Raw genomic sequence first — 17,693 nt, forward strand, 5'->3', positions numbered from 1 at the left:
AAGACGGAAAGCCAGCCACTGACTGACGGGGCACGGGGCGTGGCACGGCCGGTGCGGTGTTTGCGGGCGAGGCGGCACAAAGCGACAGCTGAAGTTGAGAGCGATAAGAGCGGGATTCAAAAGAGAGCCTGTTTGACCAATATACCAGGCGAGATGTCGGGTGGTAATATGAGGATAATTAAGTTATACGAGTAGAAGCGGTGGCGTTGAGCGTGGGAGCAAGGGAACTTGGATCGGGCGTGAGAGAGGCGAAATAAAAGGATTAGCGGCGAGAGAGAAAAGGAAAAGAAAAAAAAATACACAATCGGAGCCAAAAGCAACGGCGACAAGAAAGAAAAATCCGATCTACAGGCCCGAAGGAGAGAAAGAAGAGGATCGTGACAATACAAACAAAAAACGAGCGAGAGGGAAAAAAGAATGCAGCGGCCACAAGGAGACGGCAAGGAGAAGCCAGGAGAAGGCTCCAAAATGTGAAACCGTCCGGGTCTTAGAGCAGGAAGCAGCGAGCGTGGCCGTGAGCGTGTACATGTACCGGTACATGCAAATAATGGCTGCGGATCGCCAGCGAAATCTACTGCGGCACGCCAAAAAGCGCGTTTTGTTCTCGGACGCAGTGTTCGGACTAGCCTATTGGAGGAATTGTGGAGACTGTAACAGGCACAATCGGACAGGTACCGGTACATTGTAGATTCGTCTTGGGTTGTGCAAGTGTGTCTGGAAATAAGGGTTAGACACTGCCTGTACAGTTTGACTTTACCGCCCATGTCCTCCGTCTTCATGGCTTCACAACTTGCCTCAACTTTCAACCAAGATCCAACAATCACGCACACCACATCGGCCTCTAATCTGCTTCTAGCCAAGCCTCAAGATGGCGCAGAACTGCGCACAAAGCAATGGATGGGCTCAACTTGGGGGCTTGAACTCGTGCCTCTCGCAGGGGAGTCCCTGTCGTCTCCGATGTGGATGTGTGTGGATGGACAAGCATGGGCCGGCCATGCGTCAAGTTAAAGACAAAGAAGCGAGAGACAGTCTGAGTAAGATGGACGGCACTAAAGCCCAGAGCGGGCCTTTATGTTTTAGGAGGGACTGGCCGAATGGCCACTAACGAGTACCCAGAGTCCGGCACTACAAGCACAAGCAGAAGCAGAAGCCATGGGAGATGGCATGTCTAAGTGTGTATATAACTGTGTTCTATAATGGTTAACTGTTTAATACGAGTACAAGCTATCCTGATCTCATGGGAGTCGGTCTGGCTGCTTGCATTGTTCCTAGAAACATACATACATACATATGTACATAACTAGTTGGTTACCAACGCCTGTACTAGCATCAGTTGCTTGTAGCTCTACAGCTATGATCTGCCACTCCACTCACTCTCATTCGTCGACTTGGGCTTATTCTTGCGGCTTCTTGGCGTCAATGCCACCCCACTCTCCATTGTTACACCTTTCTTGCCTTTCCGCCCGTCAAGTCTCTCTCTTCTTATTCTTCCGCCTCCTCCCCACCTCCTCCCCCTTCTCTTGCGATACCCTCAGTACTACAAGTCGTCTCCCGTCTGTCCCAGCATGGTCGGTGTTGCTCTTCTTGGTGCTGGCATCTTTGCCCGCAATGGTAAGCCAATAATTACCCCACTCTTCCCCTTCCCCATACTCATCTTCTCTCCTCTCCTCTCCTCTCTCCTCTCTGCCCCTGTTTCCCCTGCAGCTTGGACTCCCTGACCTGTGCCCTCTGGTCTACCACAGCCAATATATCTGGTCATCTGCTTTCACAGACATACCCGCCCGTCAGTATAACACCAATTAACAAGCCTCACCTTCTATTTCTAGAACACCTGCCCGCCATTCTAGCTACCCCGGAACTTGAGCTCAAGGCCATATACTCCCGCTCCCAGTCTTCTGCCCAGAACTTGGCCGGTAGTCTGCCCAAATCCGACACTCCTCCCGTTGTATACTTTGATTCCCCTTCTGTGTCCGGATCATCCTTGGACGACCTCCTTGCGCGCAAAGACATTGATGCTGTCATAGTATGCCTGCCCATACTCGCCCAACCGGACATTATCCGTAAGGCATGGAAGGCTGGTAAGCATGTCCTTAGTGAAAAGCCAATTGCAAAAGACATTTGTTCAGCCAAAGCGTTGCTCGAGGAATATCACGCATTACCTGATCCAAAGCCGGTCTGGGCTGTAGCCGAAAACTACAGATTCCAAGAATGTCTCAAGGTAGCCGGCCAAAAGCTCAAGGACGTGGGCGGAGAACTCATCTTGTTCAGCTTCGACATGTCTACGCTAGTCAAGACCGACAATAAATACTTCAACACGGCCTGTAAGTTTTCAAATCATCGAAGCCTTCCTATTCAGCCGCCAACGTCTTCGCAACACTCCCAAAACAAAAAAATACCGTGAATTCATGCTCATTGATTGTATGGTTCTGCCAGGGCGCAAGGTTCCCGAATACCAAGGCGGGTTTCTCCTTGATGGTGGTGTTCACTTTACAGCTGCACTGCGCTATCTGCTGGCCGCGGCCAACGATAAAATCACTAGTGTCAAAGCTTCAACCTCACTTCTTCAGCCATTTCTACCACCGCTAGATACTATACATGGAATTGTCAATACCGCTGGTGGACGCTCTGGCTCTTTCAATGTGTCCTTTGGCAACCCGTTTCGTTCCGGTTTCCGTCTGGCTATATCAACGACGAATGGCGAGGTTGAAATGAACCCCTCTGAAGTGAAAGTTACCACTTTAAATTCAGCCGGTGAGAAGTCCGAGGAGCTCATCACGATCAACAAGACCACTGGCGTCCATGAGGAGGTAAAAGCCTGGGCGGTTAGTCTGAGACATAGTGTGGTACGACCCGATCAGAGCCCTGAAGAAGCCCTGTGCGATTTAGCTGTGCTTGAGGGACTCTTGAAGGCCGGAGAAACTCACGCATGCGAGGCGGTGGATGCGTAGGGAGGGTATGACGTTTTCGTGTCTATACTTCGGTCTGACGTGCTAGATACCTGAAGGCGATTTATGAGTATTGCCTCAACCCAAATTTGTCACTACGTTGCCTTCATTTTTATCGACACGTCAATCTTCTATAATACATAGGAGCTTTTACACATCCCGCGATGCTAAGAACACAACAAAGGGGTCTTCAAGGTGCAACTGATGTATTATATTATCTCTTGTGCAATGGTGAGTGTGACGCGATTGGACATATTTCAGTATGTGTGTAACCGGATCACATTTCCCGACTCATTGGAAACTAACCAATAGTAATGACAAGTATTTTGTGAGCGAATGTTTTTTGGTCCTTTTCATCAGTATTTAACAAGACCTGATTTTTTTGGGATGGAGAAAAAAAAACATATTGTAAAATTGAGCAGATTCCACTCTAGTGGACAATCTGGGAATGGAGACGGACAATGAGAGACATCACCTAATAACTAGTCCTAGCTTCTATAGTGCACAGAATGTTTCCTTAGGATGTCTTGCAGCGTAGGATTGTGGCGAACCCATAATAGAGTAGTCGCAAACAGGAAAAGTCAGGGGGAGATAGCGCCAAAGTTTGGAGAAAGTCAGATGTAGTCAGGAGGCCAACCCTGGCATGGGATACAATAGGGTTTATATCCTGCCAATCTTAAATGAAGATCAAAATAGCTTCGACATTAGTTGCATGAAGTGAAAACGATGGAGTATATTGCAAAACTAGAACCTCCGGTTATCCTTCTTGTAGCCCAAACCCAAACACCCGCTACCAAAAGAAAAATTAAAATGTCAAAATAACCCATGATTATGGAGATTTTAAATAACAAAATGACTTGATTTGATCAAGAAACGTACATTTTTGTTGTGTACCTCTATAATCTCGAATCCTCCTCAATAACGGTTTCCGTTCGGACATTGATGCCTTCAATGTCTGACATGGAGTTTGTTGCCCCATTTGAATCACACCCAGCACTGATTGTCGTGAAGCAGCTTTGTTGGTTACTAGTCGGTAAAATTAAGTGCTTCTTGGGCTTGATGGCATGAACGACGACTCTTTCGGTAGAAACTTTGGTTGAGCTCTTCATGTCGCCCTGCAGCTCAATGTCGCTGGAATGGGTCGTCAGCTTGTCAGTCGAAGTGCTGGGAGGCTTTGTGAGCGGCGATTCATCTTCAGGCATGGTCCGAGACGACTTGATAGCGTAGCCAGCAGATTCCGAGCCGTGGTTGCTCTTCTTATTGGAAGACCGGGTCAGGGGGTGGAAGATGCGAGGGAGGATGCGGTAGAGAATCGGGCGAAGGGTCGGCAGAGACGAAGTGATGAGGGCGCAGGAAAGCTCTGCAAAGGACCAGATGGCGGCGTTGATGTTCTCGTACGATGGGTCAGAGGTTACAGAAAGGGCAAAGACACGAATCAAAGAAATCGCACAGGTGCTGTTGAAATGTTAGAAAAGCTCAAGGTCTCCGGAGGTCTAGCAGAATCAACTTACAAAAAGCCCAAAGCAAAGACAGCAATCAGTGAGAAGCGTTGAGACCGGGGTAGCTGTAGCTTCCATAAGACTCGGATAGGCAAGATTGTGATGACGAGATCGGTCAGGATATTGCCGCCAGAGTTAATATACCACTGTGGTAGGTTAGGGATACAGTGCCCATCGATGGACTTGTCCCAGAACAAACGAACTGGGCGACACGGGAAGATGACCACCAACAAGATGGCAGTGCTCCACATTCCAATCAAGATCATGCAAATGATTGTGACCTTGCGCAGCTGGCCGGTGAAGATACGCAGGTACTGCAGTAGAATGGCTGTCTTGATGATTCCAAGAGCTAGAGTGTACAAGAAAATGGTGATGTAGAAGATCAGGAGGTATGTTTCCTGCTGAGAAGCTGATAGTGTATCCCAGTGCAGGCCTTGTCCATGGTCAACATGAATAATCATGACAATGCCCTCTGCAAGCGTAACAAACTACAAGCCGTGGGTGTTAGTACTTGGTTTCAATCGTATAAACCACTGATTCAACATCTCGACGTACATAGGCAACGACAGTCAACAGGTCATCCCATGACATGGAGTGGCTTAGGACAGCTCTTGTGTACAGCCGCAGGCCAACAAACAATGTCGTCACGGCAATAAGGGCCGACACCGCCGGGATGATGGGACCGCTTCTGTCCGCTTTTAGGTGGTCGGAGTTCATGTTTTGCGAGATTGAGCAGCGTGAATCACGCCGAGTTATGATTGGTTTGGGGCACAAAGATTGGTGGAAAAATACACCCAGTATTATTTGTTCTTCGTGTCTCCGCAGACTTGGGTATCACACAAAGCTCGAGTAGTCGGAACTTGGTATCGTATGGGGGGGGGGGGGGGGTAGTAGAAAACAAAAGCAATATGTCGAAAGAATGTTCGAGCCAGTCAGTCGAGTGCGCCCAAGGTTGTTTATGTGCAACAGAAGAAGACAGCCAAGGAGACACGCCTGCATGCAAGAAAGCCAAGCCCTCACTGCAGGTAACTATGTGATTGAGAATACAACGCTGCCGGCCGTCTGGAGTAGCTTTTATATCTGTCTATGCAGGGCCATTACTTTGACACTCGGTCTCTATATGAACACACGCACTCATACGCACGCGTACACCCCTCCCTCTCTTCACGAATCCATCCCACTCTTCCGCCGTCGTGCAGCTAGCTAGTTAGCACTAACTAACCAACTAGTACATGTAAGATCTAGTGCCCTTGCTCTACGGAGATGCGGCGCAACTCGCAAGGCTCACCCTTGGGCTTCTTTAAAATGTCAGAGATACTTGCTTGTAGTGCTACAGGCACACGCACTTTAATGTACCTGTATAAAACAATGCAGAAAATTGAAACCAACAGAGCACTCTTGTGTTTGGCACTGGGTCATTATCTTTCTACAAATAGATACCCAGGCCGCTCCCAGAACCTCCTAGGAAAAGGGTATAGGCGAAAAAGCCAGCTTGTCTACGAATCGCGTATTCATCCTTCAGGTTGCTTAGACGCCGCACAGACTCCAGGGTCTCTTCAAGCGTACATACATGTTTGTATAAGTGCGAAAGGACCAAGCCTCGGCCAACGCTAAACCACTCTTGGCTCGGTTCACGTGTAAGGAGCACAGATGGACAACTAAGAGAGTGTAATACACAGAGCTACTAGCAATCGTGGTAGCCGGTCAGACAGTGGGAGTGGGTACACATGTTTTTGTTTTAGGCCTTCTCGAGAGTTGGCGTCGAACTGAGTGGCGACGCTTTACATAAATCTTCACTTAGCTAGCCTCTATTGCCACTTCCCCTGCGCCAGTTACATTGCTAATCCTTTATCATGGGGCGTAGTTGTAACATGGGCGTCTTGTCAGGTCTCCGTTCCATTTGTACAGTACGCTAACTCTTTTGTTCTCCTCGCCTGTTTTAACTCCATGGGCCAGGGTGTACTGGCCGAATAGGCGTCACCCACCCGCGGCTAATCCACTCGTGAGAAAGGGTCAAGACTATGAAGTGCCCAGGCCTTTGCCTGAGCGAGAAGAAAAGATCACTTGGAATACGGAGGCTTATAGCGTCCAAAGCGACCCGCAAGTCACTTTGACGGTCCCAGTAAAATGCAAGATGAGGTCAAATACAGAAAAAAAAAAAGCAGAAAATGACACGGCCCTCTTGGCCGCCCACGTCGGGTTGGTTATGCGTGGCGTCTTCAGGCTCCTCTGTTCCTTTTTATCGACTCTACTGACCAACGACCTTGTCCCTCGTGGCATCCCCAAGAGGCGTTCTAGCTACCCATGATCTGCTGAACCTGACTTCTTCTGCAGGTCCTGGCAGGCCCAGACATGTGGCCCGTCCTTCTCGGCCCCACGCCTCTCGCAGCCTAGCGGGGTGTCGTGACCCAAGCGGGTGAGACGCTCGGCTAGGTCTCCGTGCCGCGTCCTTGTCACGGAGAATTTGCCCACGCTAACACGGTTCTGCCTTCCGGTCATAACTTTCCATAGCACAAGTCTCTCCGGCTTCCGCTCAGTGCTTTTGCAGCATCGACCAGTTCCAGCGTGTAACTCCGGGGCTCCAATCAGCGCTGTCGTTTCAGGACTGCCAGGGTCTATAACAGAGTGGCTCAGGCTGTCTCCTCGACTATGGCTTCTTTGGCTACTTGGTCTGCTCGTTCGTTTCTAGGGATGTTTCTGTGGCCAGGTACCCTCCACCTCACTTCTCAGATTCATCCCGCGCGTCTCTATTTCCACTTCTGAATTACTTCCTTTGCTCCATTGATGGCTTCTTGAGAGGCGCCCTAATCTAGGAGCTTGGCGTTCAACCTGTCCCCCACGCTGTGGATGTCCAGACGGATGACGTCCGTCTGTAGTGGCTTTCGCTGCTTCGGCTACAGCGTGTCTCGCAGCGATTGTTTCTGCCTCCGAAGCTTCTGTCCCGCTCCTCGGATACGGTTTACCCGCCGCTAGCGCTTTCGCTTGCTTGATCACCACCCATACCGAACTGGCGTATCGTTTCGAAGCCTTGGACTCATCTGAGTATCTAGTCAGTTCTTTTGTCAATGGCGTTGGCAATATATACCCTATGGCTTCGGATCCGTCTAACACTCTAACTACTGGTCCGCCTGTGCCCTTCCAGTTAAAGTGTGTGAGTGGCGTTTTCGCTTGGCACCAATTTTCGGCTCTCTGAAAATCCCGTTCAAAAGTTATTGTCTCCCATAAGTTCGGTCCGGTTGTCAATAGACAATTGTTATCTCCATATCCTCCAAGTATCTGAATGCGGTACAGGGGGCACATAAAGAGCTTGAAAAGTAGTGGCGAGACTGGCGATTCCTAAGGTAACGTCCCCGGGAGAAGCCCTGCTGGCGAGAGCTAGTGGTCTACAGTCATCCTTGCTCTTCTGTTTTCCGGGAAGAGATTCATCTAGTCACGATATGCTGTTGGCCACACCTGTTCCACAAACATTTTTGGCCATTTTGTTCGTGTTAGCCGTATCAAATGCTCCCTTGATATCGAGTTTGGGCATAAATCCCACCTAACTTATGATTCTTTTGTTTCTACGCGTGTCTCACTTCAGTCACCAAGGACAGGATCAGATCTGTAGCCGCTTTTTGTGGCACTACTCCCGCATAGACGGGTGGATCTCGTTTTTTGCGATGTCCCCCCTAGCTGATCTATTTTCCATTAGTCATTTTAGAGCTCTTCCAAGCGCCTGGAGTAATGAGATTAATCTGAATAATCTCGGGCCTTTGCTGGTTTGTGAATTGGTACCAGGCAGCCAGTCTTGAAGGGCTGGAGATAACGAGCCCTCTTAATACAAAATTGGGGAAAGTATCGTGAACTGTTCTCTTAAACCTTCTCATGCTAGCCTCAGGGCCTGGTTGGGAATGTCGTTTAGTTTTTGGACCTTTTCTTCCCCCGTTATTCTTGGCTTTTGTCAGTACTCTCCCTTCGGATCTTGAACTTCCAAGTCGGCGTTCTCGAAACAACCAATTGTCTTCTCCATGGTTTATGATACCTACTTAGCATCCCTGAGTGTGCGCTTAAAGCACGTGTCAATTGTTTCTGCGTAACCAGCCATCTTGAATGGCTGAAGAAGCACTGGGAAATCTCGTTTAAAGTAATTCTTTCACGTAAAGAGTAGTATTCAACTCTGAAAAATCACGGGTATCCCTTGAAAGGAACGATTCAGCGAGCTAGCTCAAGGAACTAGCCCTCGACCAAGTTCAATCAAACCCACAACCACTTCACTAGCACCGACTCAACTTTGAGCCACTGGGACAGGATGAATCGGTACATTGTCATTCGAGAAAGGGCTACGTGAATGCACAAAACACCATGGGATGTATCTATAGTAAGAGACAGGAAGATTCCTGCTTTCATTGGACACATGGATAATAACATTGACATTCACTCGTTTGATTCATGTGGTCATGATGCAACTCTTATGTCGTAAACTATTTTTTATGAAATGATTGGTGCGACGTTTGTGTAACTAAATTATGACAGTGCTAGCCTCCCTATGATGAGCAATTCAAATAACAAAATGACTTGGAGAGGAAACGAAAGCCCTCGTTGAACTCCTCTATATCCTTGGATCCTTCTTGATAACAGTTTCTGTTCGCACATTGATGCCTTGAATGTCTGACCCCGGGGTTTCTGCCCCTCTTGACTTGCGCCCAACACTGACTGTCGTAAAGTAGCTTTGCTGGTCATTGGGCAGCATGTTCGAATGCTTTTTGGGCTTGTCCCCATCCATGACGACTTTATAAGTAGAATCTCCACTTCTTGAGCTTCCCATGCCGGCCTGCAGCTCAATATCGCCGGAATGAGACGAAAGTTTGTCAGTTGACGTGCCGGGGGGCATTGTGAGGGGAGATTCATCTTCGGGAACCGTCCGAGACGACTTGATTGCGTAGCCAGCAGATATCGAGCTGGGGTTGGTCTTTTTGGCAGAAGACCGGGTCAAGGGGTGGAAGATGCGAGGGAGGATGCGGTATAGAATCGGGCGAAGGGTCGGAAGAGAAGACGTGATGAGGGCGCAGGAAACCTCTGCACATGACCAAATGGCGGCGTTGATGTTCTTGTACGATGGGTCAGCGCCTATAGAAAGAGCAAAGACGCGAATCAGAGAGATTGCGCAGGTGCTGTTGAAATTTTGTTAAAAAGGCTGAAGAGTTTACGAGGTCTGTCAGAGTCAACTTACAAGAAGCCCAAGGCGAAGACAGCTATCAGTGACAAACGTTGAGACCGGGGTAGTTGGAGTTTCCATAGCGTTCGGATAGGCAAGATTGTGATGATGAGATCGGTCAGGATGTTACAGCCGGCATTAATATACCACAATGGTAGGTCGGGTATGCAGTACCCATCGACCGACTTGTCCCAAAACAAACGAACTGGGCGACACGGGAAGATGATCACCAACAGGATGGCAGTGCTCCACATTCCAATCAAGATCATGCAAATGATCGTGACCTTGCGTAGCTTGCCGGTGAATATGCGCAGATATTGTAGCAGAATAGCTGTCTTGACGATTCCAAGAGCTGCAGTGTACAAGACGATTGTGCTATAAAAGATCTGGAGGTATGTTACCTGCTCAGAAAATGACAGTGTATCCCAGTGTCGGCCTTGTCCATGGTCAACATGAATGATCATGAGAATGCCTTCTGCTAGAGCAATGAGCTATAAGACTCAGCCATTAGTGTTTGATTTCACTTGATTTCAATCAGCGGTATAGAGCGCCAGCTTGAGATCTCGACGTACATAGGCAACGACAGTCAACAAATCATCCCATGATACCGAGTGACTTAGGACAGCTCTTGTGTACAGCCGCAGGCCAACAAAAAATGTCGTCAAGGCAATAAGAGATGAAACTGCGGGTAAGATGACGCCGCCTCGGTTCTCTCTTTGGTATTCCGCGTCCATGCTTTTCGAGATTTGCCAGCGTAACTCGCGCTGAGATGTGGTTCGTTGGGGGGACGCAAATGTGAATGCAACAATAATCCCGACACTCTCTGTGTCTCTGGATACGAAAGGGTTGTGTATCACGCAAAACTCAAGTAATCGTGGCTTCAAGTCGTATAATGGTGGGAGGAGGCAAAAGCAATATGTTGAAAGATTATCCGAGTGCAGGTAGGTTAATTTCCCAGTAGAATGCACCCGAGGTCGTTTATATGCGAAACAAAAAAAGCAAACAGTCAAGAAGAAAGAATCGTCGATGCAAGAAAGCCAAAGTCTGACATTACTCACATAATGAAGCAACCAACACTCAAGCGAGAATCGTCCATGTTGTATAGTTATATGTGTTTGTCCAAGACCACTACTTTTATACTCCTCCCACTCCAACAGCACACAGACCCCTCTCTCTGTCTCTCTCGCACTCTCCAGTCGTGCAACTAGCACTATTATGTGTAAGATCTCGGCCCCTTGTCCCAAGGCGATGTGGTGCAGTTCTTAAAGCCCGCCCTTGGCGTTCCTCAGATATCCGTGTGTCGTGCTCCAGGTAGCTGTAACTATGTATTCGTGCAAAATGGTTAACCCCGGAAGTTTAAGAAAGGCCATGTCTATGATAGTGGGCAAATTTGTCCCAATGAGAAGGTTTCCGAGCAAATCACAGAACCTCCCAGCAAAGCTTACAGACATATCGGTTCACGGACCACACACCATACATCTTAAAAAATCGCCTAGACGCTAGACTACCTTCCAGGGCCTCTACAAAGTCACAGAGTCATGTATTTGTACAATATTGAAGGGACCAAGCTTCCTAGCCTACTGCCGAGCCACACTTAGCCCGGTTTTTGTATGTCAGCAACAGAGATGGAGAAACAAGAGAGCGTGATACACACACTAATCGTGGCAGCCAGTCAGACCGTCGACATGTATTGTTTTGGGCTTATCAAAAATGGCGCGCACTGTGTGGCAACGCTTCCCATAAGTCTCAACTTGACTCGTCCTCTTGTTAGTGCCTCTCCTGCGCCAGTAGGGGGACTTGTCTCGTGGTCTTCCGACGGAGTCTTCCTTCTACTAGTATCCAAGCACCACATGAAGTCCGATCAAATCTACAACCAGGTCGCCAACGCCCACGTAACTTTGAACCACCATTGGCCCCCGGGGAAGATTAATAGGGCCATTATGACATCCGGCAAAGGATGCATGAATGCATATGCAAAGCACCATGGACTGCATACCAAATGTCAAATGGGAAGTTCGTAGCTATTTAATACATTTATTATTACAACGACGTTCGCCTATCAACTTCATGAGGTCACAATGCTATTTTTGTGTAGCTATTGTTTATGTATGACATGTGATAACCCTGGTATTTCATATCTGTTAGGGTCTAACTCAAGACTACATCTGGGTTGCATGGCAGACTTGTAGCGAAGAACTTGTCATAAAGTAGATACAAATAGAAATGGTTCAGGGGAGGATAACGCCAAACTATTGGAGACAACTTAGATATAGTTAGTCATGAATTGGACCTTAACATAGAAGATGGCAGGATTGTTCCATGTGATATACCAGTTGGTTACTTGATCTGCGAGATTGAGAAGTAGAAGGAAGCCCTTGAATTTCTTTGAGTCTAAAGCCTTCATTAGTGCGTCCAAGAACTATAAACTGGAAGAGAAACGGTAACTATCAGTGAATACAGTATCGGTTGGATGCTACGGCACCTACGCTCACTCCCCGCCCAGAGGTCTGACCCCATGACAGCATACAAGATGAGCCACTCGGACAAAAACTGCTTCGAGCCTTTTGTGTATGAGAAACCGCTGGCCTCTCCACAAGATGGATGACGACACTAGATAGCAGTTGGAAGGATTACAGGAATAATGAAGAGGATTCTGTATGGATCCACTCTCAATACTGTCGGCAAGGGGGCCGAGAAAGCGGTGGTGAGAAAGCGACAGCGACTATGAAGCTGCGGTCTGCGAGCTACATCAAGCGAGAGTTACATAGTCGACCCACGAGGAAAGAAAACTGGCCGACTTGTACAAGGCTAAGCGAACGATTTTCTTCAGGGCTAAGAAGGATGCGTGGAAACGGGGCGTTGGAGATATTGAAGAGCCGGAGACATCTTCAAGGCACTGTGATGGACTCGGTCTGTAGCTACGTACAGCATGCCCCCCTTGAATGCCGGAAACAGAATAATCGCCACGGCAACAGAAAAGACACAAGTTCTGCTGGATACACCGAAGAAGGTAGAGGATGCCGAGTCTGTAAACTTGGGCAAGTCGTGAGGCCAAGCAGCATGGAAGCTCGGACCTGTTACCGAAGATGAGGTCTGCTCCACTTTCTTTTGACCAGACGACACCACGCGCGGCTGAGACGACATGCCTCATAGCCCCTGGAAGATGGCATAAAAGGTTTTAGACCGAAACCTGACGGCACTGTTACAAGATAGTCCGAATATTAGCTAGCACCTGAAATCCTTCAAAACAGCCTGTTTAGCAGTCGTCCCGAATCCAGGGTGAGTCGAGTCGCTCTGGAGAAGCTACAGGCTGGACTCCCTCCTCTCGACATTGGAAAAGAGTTGGACAAACTGGCTGTGCTTCGCCTGGCGGTCCTAGCAGTATAGCTATAAAAAAAAAGAAAAAAAAAAACCCATTCTTCGTGCCGACACCATTACAGTACCGCCACAAGACGCCACAGACCCAACACTGGCCCTAGCGGACAAGATAAAGGGGCTGTCGAAACTTTAAGAGACGGCTACTTTTGCCACGTACGACATCAAAAGTACCTTTGACGCTGGCAAACAGATAGTCCACTGTCTCGGGCGGCAGGGTTGGCCGAATGGGTCGGATCGTTTCTAACCGGACGAAACGTCGCCCTGTTCGTGGGTGAGATGGAAAACGCTTCGAGGGGGAAGCATCAGTACCCTGGCGGGAGGTAGGCCTATCCCAAGGCTCCCTAGTGTCCCCTATCCTACAGTTACATGCCTTTCATGACAGATCTACGTAGTACCTACATGAGTCTTGGACAGGTAGATGATGATTTGATCGCGGCATCGGCAAGGGCCGCAAAGATAAATAACCTCTCCGTCACAAAACTCCAATGCAAAGTCGGGCGACAGGCGGTGCAGAGAAATCAACCTTAATCTAAACTGGGACAAGACAGGTCTGCTTGATTGCCGGTCTAGTGGCTACTCAGCCGAAAAGCAGCATTAACCCACCCAACAGCACCATTTTGAAGCCGGCCAAGTGTAGGATATTGCTTGGCGTGTGGTTGGAGTGGGCTCTCGACTCCGATGAATATGGTAAACGGGACGCGTCTAAGTCCAAAACAGCCACAAATGCATGTAAGCTACTCTACGATGTATGTACTGCACTCTACTACGCCCAACACCTATTGAGCTACTACATATCTTTGACAAATAAAGCACTGCTGAGCGACACCCAAAACAAAAGTTGCCTAGGGAGACCCAAGCGCTACATGGGCCTGCGACGAGAGTGGCCGAACAGGTGTGGGATTGGCTGTTTTCCCTGGCAGTGTCAATCCGTGCGAGTGGTTCGGGACGTCTAGCAACCTGCGGGAAGTTGCTGATGGATGCTAGTACTGCTACCGCGGTCCAAGCGGTTCGAGCGGCTGTCGTGCACGTTCCTCTTGAAGCAGGAAGTTTATATCTGCGCCTTGATAAGTCGGGCACTGCAATGCGTTGCCAAGAGGTCCAATTAGAACGGTACGGCGCAAGGGAAGTTGACGAAATCCATAGCGCACTTGATGACTGGGAGGAGAGGTGGCGAGCATCTGTTGCTGGAGGTGTCCGGTGATTGCCAGATCACACCAGCGTTCCTGGCCACGACCTCGTCGACGAGTTGGCGACGCGAGGATGTGGGACCGAGAACTTGCTTGTCAGGCCTGGCACCATGTCCCGTGCGTCAGCCCACCGATGAAAAAAAAGTCACAGCTGAATGTAGTATACAGGGCGTGGGCTGGGGAATGCGAACCGAGAAGCCCCTCCCCCCTCCCGAGGGCTCGTTTCGAGCAAACAAATGCCCGTAAGAACGACCAACTCCGAGGCCGCCACAGAATTGTCTGCCATTACACGTATCCCAGCTGCTTGAGAAGGCCATCGCGACTTCTCGGGGTCCCACGTCCGGCTCAACGAGCCGAATGGCTAGAAGTAGTGCCCACTAACTACGCCAGAAGCCAAACGAGCCCTTGTATCCTGGGCCCTGGCCAGACAATACCAGACGAGGATGGAGCAACTAGCTTTGTAAAGAAGCCACTCTAGAAGGACAGTTTAGTTTACACAAGTATCCCGCTAATAGGCTGGAGGTGAAGTAGTGCACCAATACAAAGCGCACGTACCCACGGAGTCGAGCCGAGTAGCGCCTGCACCAACTGCAGGGGACGGCTGGTGAAAAGGAGCAAAGAGAGAGATTATGACGACGGGGCTGTTGTTTTCTTTGCTCTTGGCATTTCCGTGATTCTGGTTTTGATTTTTGCGTACTACACTGCCTTCTCTTTTCCTCTCTGGGTGCGCTTTCCTCCGTCTTTTCCGAGTAACGAGAGGTTTCCTATTGTTCTCTCTTCTTTTCATTTTCCATCCTTTCTTTTTGCACTTGTTTTCTTAGTTACTACTAATAACTAGTTAGAGGAATGTCAACTTGCGGGCTTGGGGTTTGGATGTAATCTCGAAATCACAACAAATATGCGGCGTGTCGAGCGGAGGGCGTTGAATTGTTGTCTGATGGGTAACTATTACCCCGTCGTTTGATCTTGGTGATTTGTGCAGACATCAAACACAGTCAAGCCAAGTCAAGACACTCACTGCTCACTTCAAACAGGCAAATAACGAAAACAATCATCTCTTTGGTCGACATTCTGAGGCATTGTCATTAGCATCTAATAGTTCTCCTTAGACGAAAACTAAGCCCTAGAACGTTGCAAGAAACATGAGGACAAAGGGATTCAATGCCCTAGAAGAAGAGAGGGGTGATCGGTAGGGTTCCAAGTCGGGGTTACACATTGATAAAAAAAGAACCAGCCGTGATGTATCCGACATATCGGCTTTTGGGCCCTCAGTCGAAGCACGGGTTCTTCTTTTATTAAGTTGCCTGGCTCGCAGAACAAAGGTTCCTGCATTGTCAAGCGGGTTTTCTATCTTAAACAAGTCGGGTGGCGATGGTGGCATAGCGTAGGGAGGTTTGGAGTCCAAGCATCTATAGTAAATGGGATGTATTCCTCGGATATCTTGCCTCATGAGATTGCGTCAAAGTCGGGAGAGATTGGTAGCAAACAAAAAAATATTCAGAACAAGACGGTAGCTATACTTTTAGAGATAACTACGATGTAGGTTTGGATTGGACCCTAATATAGAAACATAGAAGATGTTAAGGTTGTTACATAACAATAAACTAATAGTAGCCAAGATAGCCTCAAGACGGTCATCTCACAGCCTATATCGCGATTCAAGTTGAAAAAAGTCATGATGTGTATTACAGAACTAGAACATTCAGTCATCCTCCCATCTTGTAGCCCAAACCTAGACTCCTGCCGCAAAAAACAACAATACCTCACCATAACCCAAAATTAAAAATACCAATAACAAAATACCTTTGAGAGGAAACGAACCCTCTCGTTGGACATCTCTATATCCTTGAATCCTGCTTGATAACAGTTTCTGTTCGTACAGTAATTCCTTGATTGTCTGGCCTCGAGTTTTCTGCCCCTCGTGACTTACGACCAACACTAATCGTCGTGAAGCAGCTTTGATGGTCACTGGGCAGCAAGTTCATAAGCTTTTTGGGCTTGACCCCATCAATGACGATTCTATGTGTAGAATCTTTAGTTCTTGAGCCCCCAACGTCTTCTTGCAGCTCAATATCACTGGAATGAGCCGAAAGCTTGTCAGTTGACGTGCCGGGAGGCTTTGTAAGCGGTGATTCATCTTCAGGCATCGAAGGAGCCGACTTGACTCCGTAGCCGGCATATTCCGGGCCCTGGTTACTCTTCTTATTGGAGGACCGGGTCAGGGGGTGGAAGAGGCGAGGGAGGATGCGGTAGAGAATCGGGCGAATGGTCGGCAGAGACGAAGTGATGAGGGCACAGGAAAGCTCTGCAAAGGACCAAATGGCGCTAGTCGTGTTCTTGAACGATATGTCAGACTCAACAGAAAGAGCAGAGACACGAATGAGAGAAATTGCGCAGGTGCTATTGAAATGTTAGAAAAGCTCAATATCTCCGGAGTACTACCAAAGCGAACTTACAAGAAGCCCAGAGCAAAGACACCAATCAGTGAAAGGCGTTGAGACTTGGGTAGATGTAGCTTCCACAGCGTTCGGATAGGCAATATCGCAATGACGAGATCGGTCAATATATTACCAGCCGCACTCGCGTACCACACTGGCTGGTTCGGGAGACATTTCCCGTCAATGGTCTTGTCCCAGAAAGCACGAACTGGGCTACAGGAGAAGGCTGAAAGAAGAAAGACGACAGCGCTCCATATTCCAATCATGATCATGCAAATGATTGTGACCTTGCGTAGCTTGCCGGTAAAGATACGCAGATACTGCAGCATAATAGCCGTCTTGATGACTCCAAGAGCCAGAGTGTACAAGACGAGAGTAGTGTAGAATATCTGGAGGTATGTTACCTGTTCAGAAGGCGATAATGTATCCCAGTGTGAGCCTTGTCCATGCTCGACGTGCACAATCATGACAACGCCCTCTGCAAGAGTAATGAGCTATGAGCCCCAGTCATTAGTATTTGATGTGAACCAGTAGCATCCACAGAGTATTTGACGTACATAAGCAATGATGGTCACCAGATCATCCCAAGATACGGAGTGGCTCAGGGCAACTCTCGTGTACAGCCGCAGGGCAACAAACACCGTCGAAACTGCAGTAAGAGATGCAACTGCGGGTACGACGGGGCCGCCTTTGCTTTCATTCTCGTAGTTAGGGTCCATGTTGTTGTAGGTGGACGACCAGCGTAAATAACACCGAGGTGTGATTGGCTCTGAGGCTTCAAGGTTGATGGGATAATAACCTTGATTCGCCTTTTGTCCCCGGATTAAACAGATTCGTGTAATAGTTGCGCAGAGCTTGAATATTATTGCTTTGATATCGTGTGGAAGTCGTAGTAGAAAATAAAAAGAAATATGTTGATAGATTGTCCGAGTTCAGTCAGGTTACCCAGGAGAACGCACCTGGGGACGCTTTTGCACAACCAGAATGAAACTGTCAAGAAGAAACATGTCTGCATGAAAGAAACCAAGCCCTGACACTGGTTATATCTATAA

General features: G+C 48.4%; 4 protein-coding genes across 4 annotated transcripts; 1 reads left to right on the forward strand and 3 right to left on the reverse strand.

The window, feature by feature from the left end:
* Positions 1-1,565: 1,565 nt before the first annotated feature.
* On the forward strand, positions 1,566-2,948 carry BROUX77_003496 (uncharacterized protein; the record flags this gene model as incomplete). The annotated part of the gene is made up of 3 exons (XM_073748153.1): positions 1,566-1,611; positions 1,827-2,321; positions 2,434-2,948. 3 exons carry the CDS (start codon positions 1,566-1,568, stop codon positions 2,946-2,948), a joined length of 1,056 nt encoding a protein of 351 aa, XP_073605921.1.
* An 893-nt stretch (positions 2,949-3,841) lies between these two features.
* Positions 3,842-5,161, reverse strand: BROUX77_003497 (uncharacterized protein; the record flags this gene model as incomplete). The annotated part of the gene is made up of 3 exons (XM_073748154.1): positions 3,842-4,400; positions 4,457-4,932; positions 5,000-5,161. 3 exons carry the CDS (start codon positions 5,159-5,161, stop codon positions 3,842-3,844), a joined length of 1,197 nt encoding a protein of 398 aa, XP_073605922.1.
* A 3,871-nt stretch (positions 5,162-9,032) lies between these two features.
* On the reverse strand, positions 9,033-10,372 carry BROUX77_003498 (uncharacterized protein; the record flags this gene model as incomplete). Its single annotated transcript, XM_073748157.1, has 3 exons — positions 9,033-9,594; positions 9,654-10,129; positions 10,211-10,372. 3 exons carry the CDS (start codon positions 10,370-10,372, stop codon positions 9,033-9,035), a joined length of 1,200 nt encoding a protein of 399 aa, XP_073605923.1.
* A 5,669-nt stretch (positions 10,373-16,041) lies between these two features.
* On the reverse strand, positions 16,042-17,360 carry BROUX77_003499 (uncharacterized protein; the record flags this gene model as incomplete). The annotated part of the gene is made up of 4 exons (XM_073748158.1): positions 16,042-16,073; positions 16,134-16,603; positions 16,660-17,135; positions 17,199-17,360. 4 exons carry the CDS (start codon positions 17,358-17,360, stop codon positions 16,042-16,044), a joined length of 1,140 nt encoding a protein of 379 aa, XP_073605924.1.
* Positions 17,361-17,693: the final 333 nt, after the last annotated feature.

The sequence above is a fragment of the Berkeleyomyces rouxiae genome, assembly GCF_048999995.1.
Source record: "Berkeleyomyces rouxiae strain 22BRR77 chromosome Unknown BrBRR77_ptg000003l, whole genome shotgun sequence".
In the NCBI taxonomy this organism is placed as follows: Eukaryota; Fungi; Ascomycota; class Sordariomycetes; order Microascales; family Ceratocystidaceae; genus Berkeleyomyces; species Berkeleyomyces rouxiae.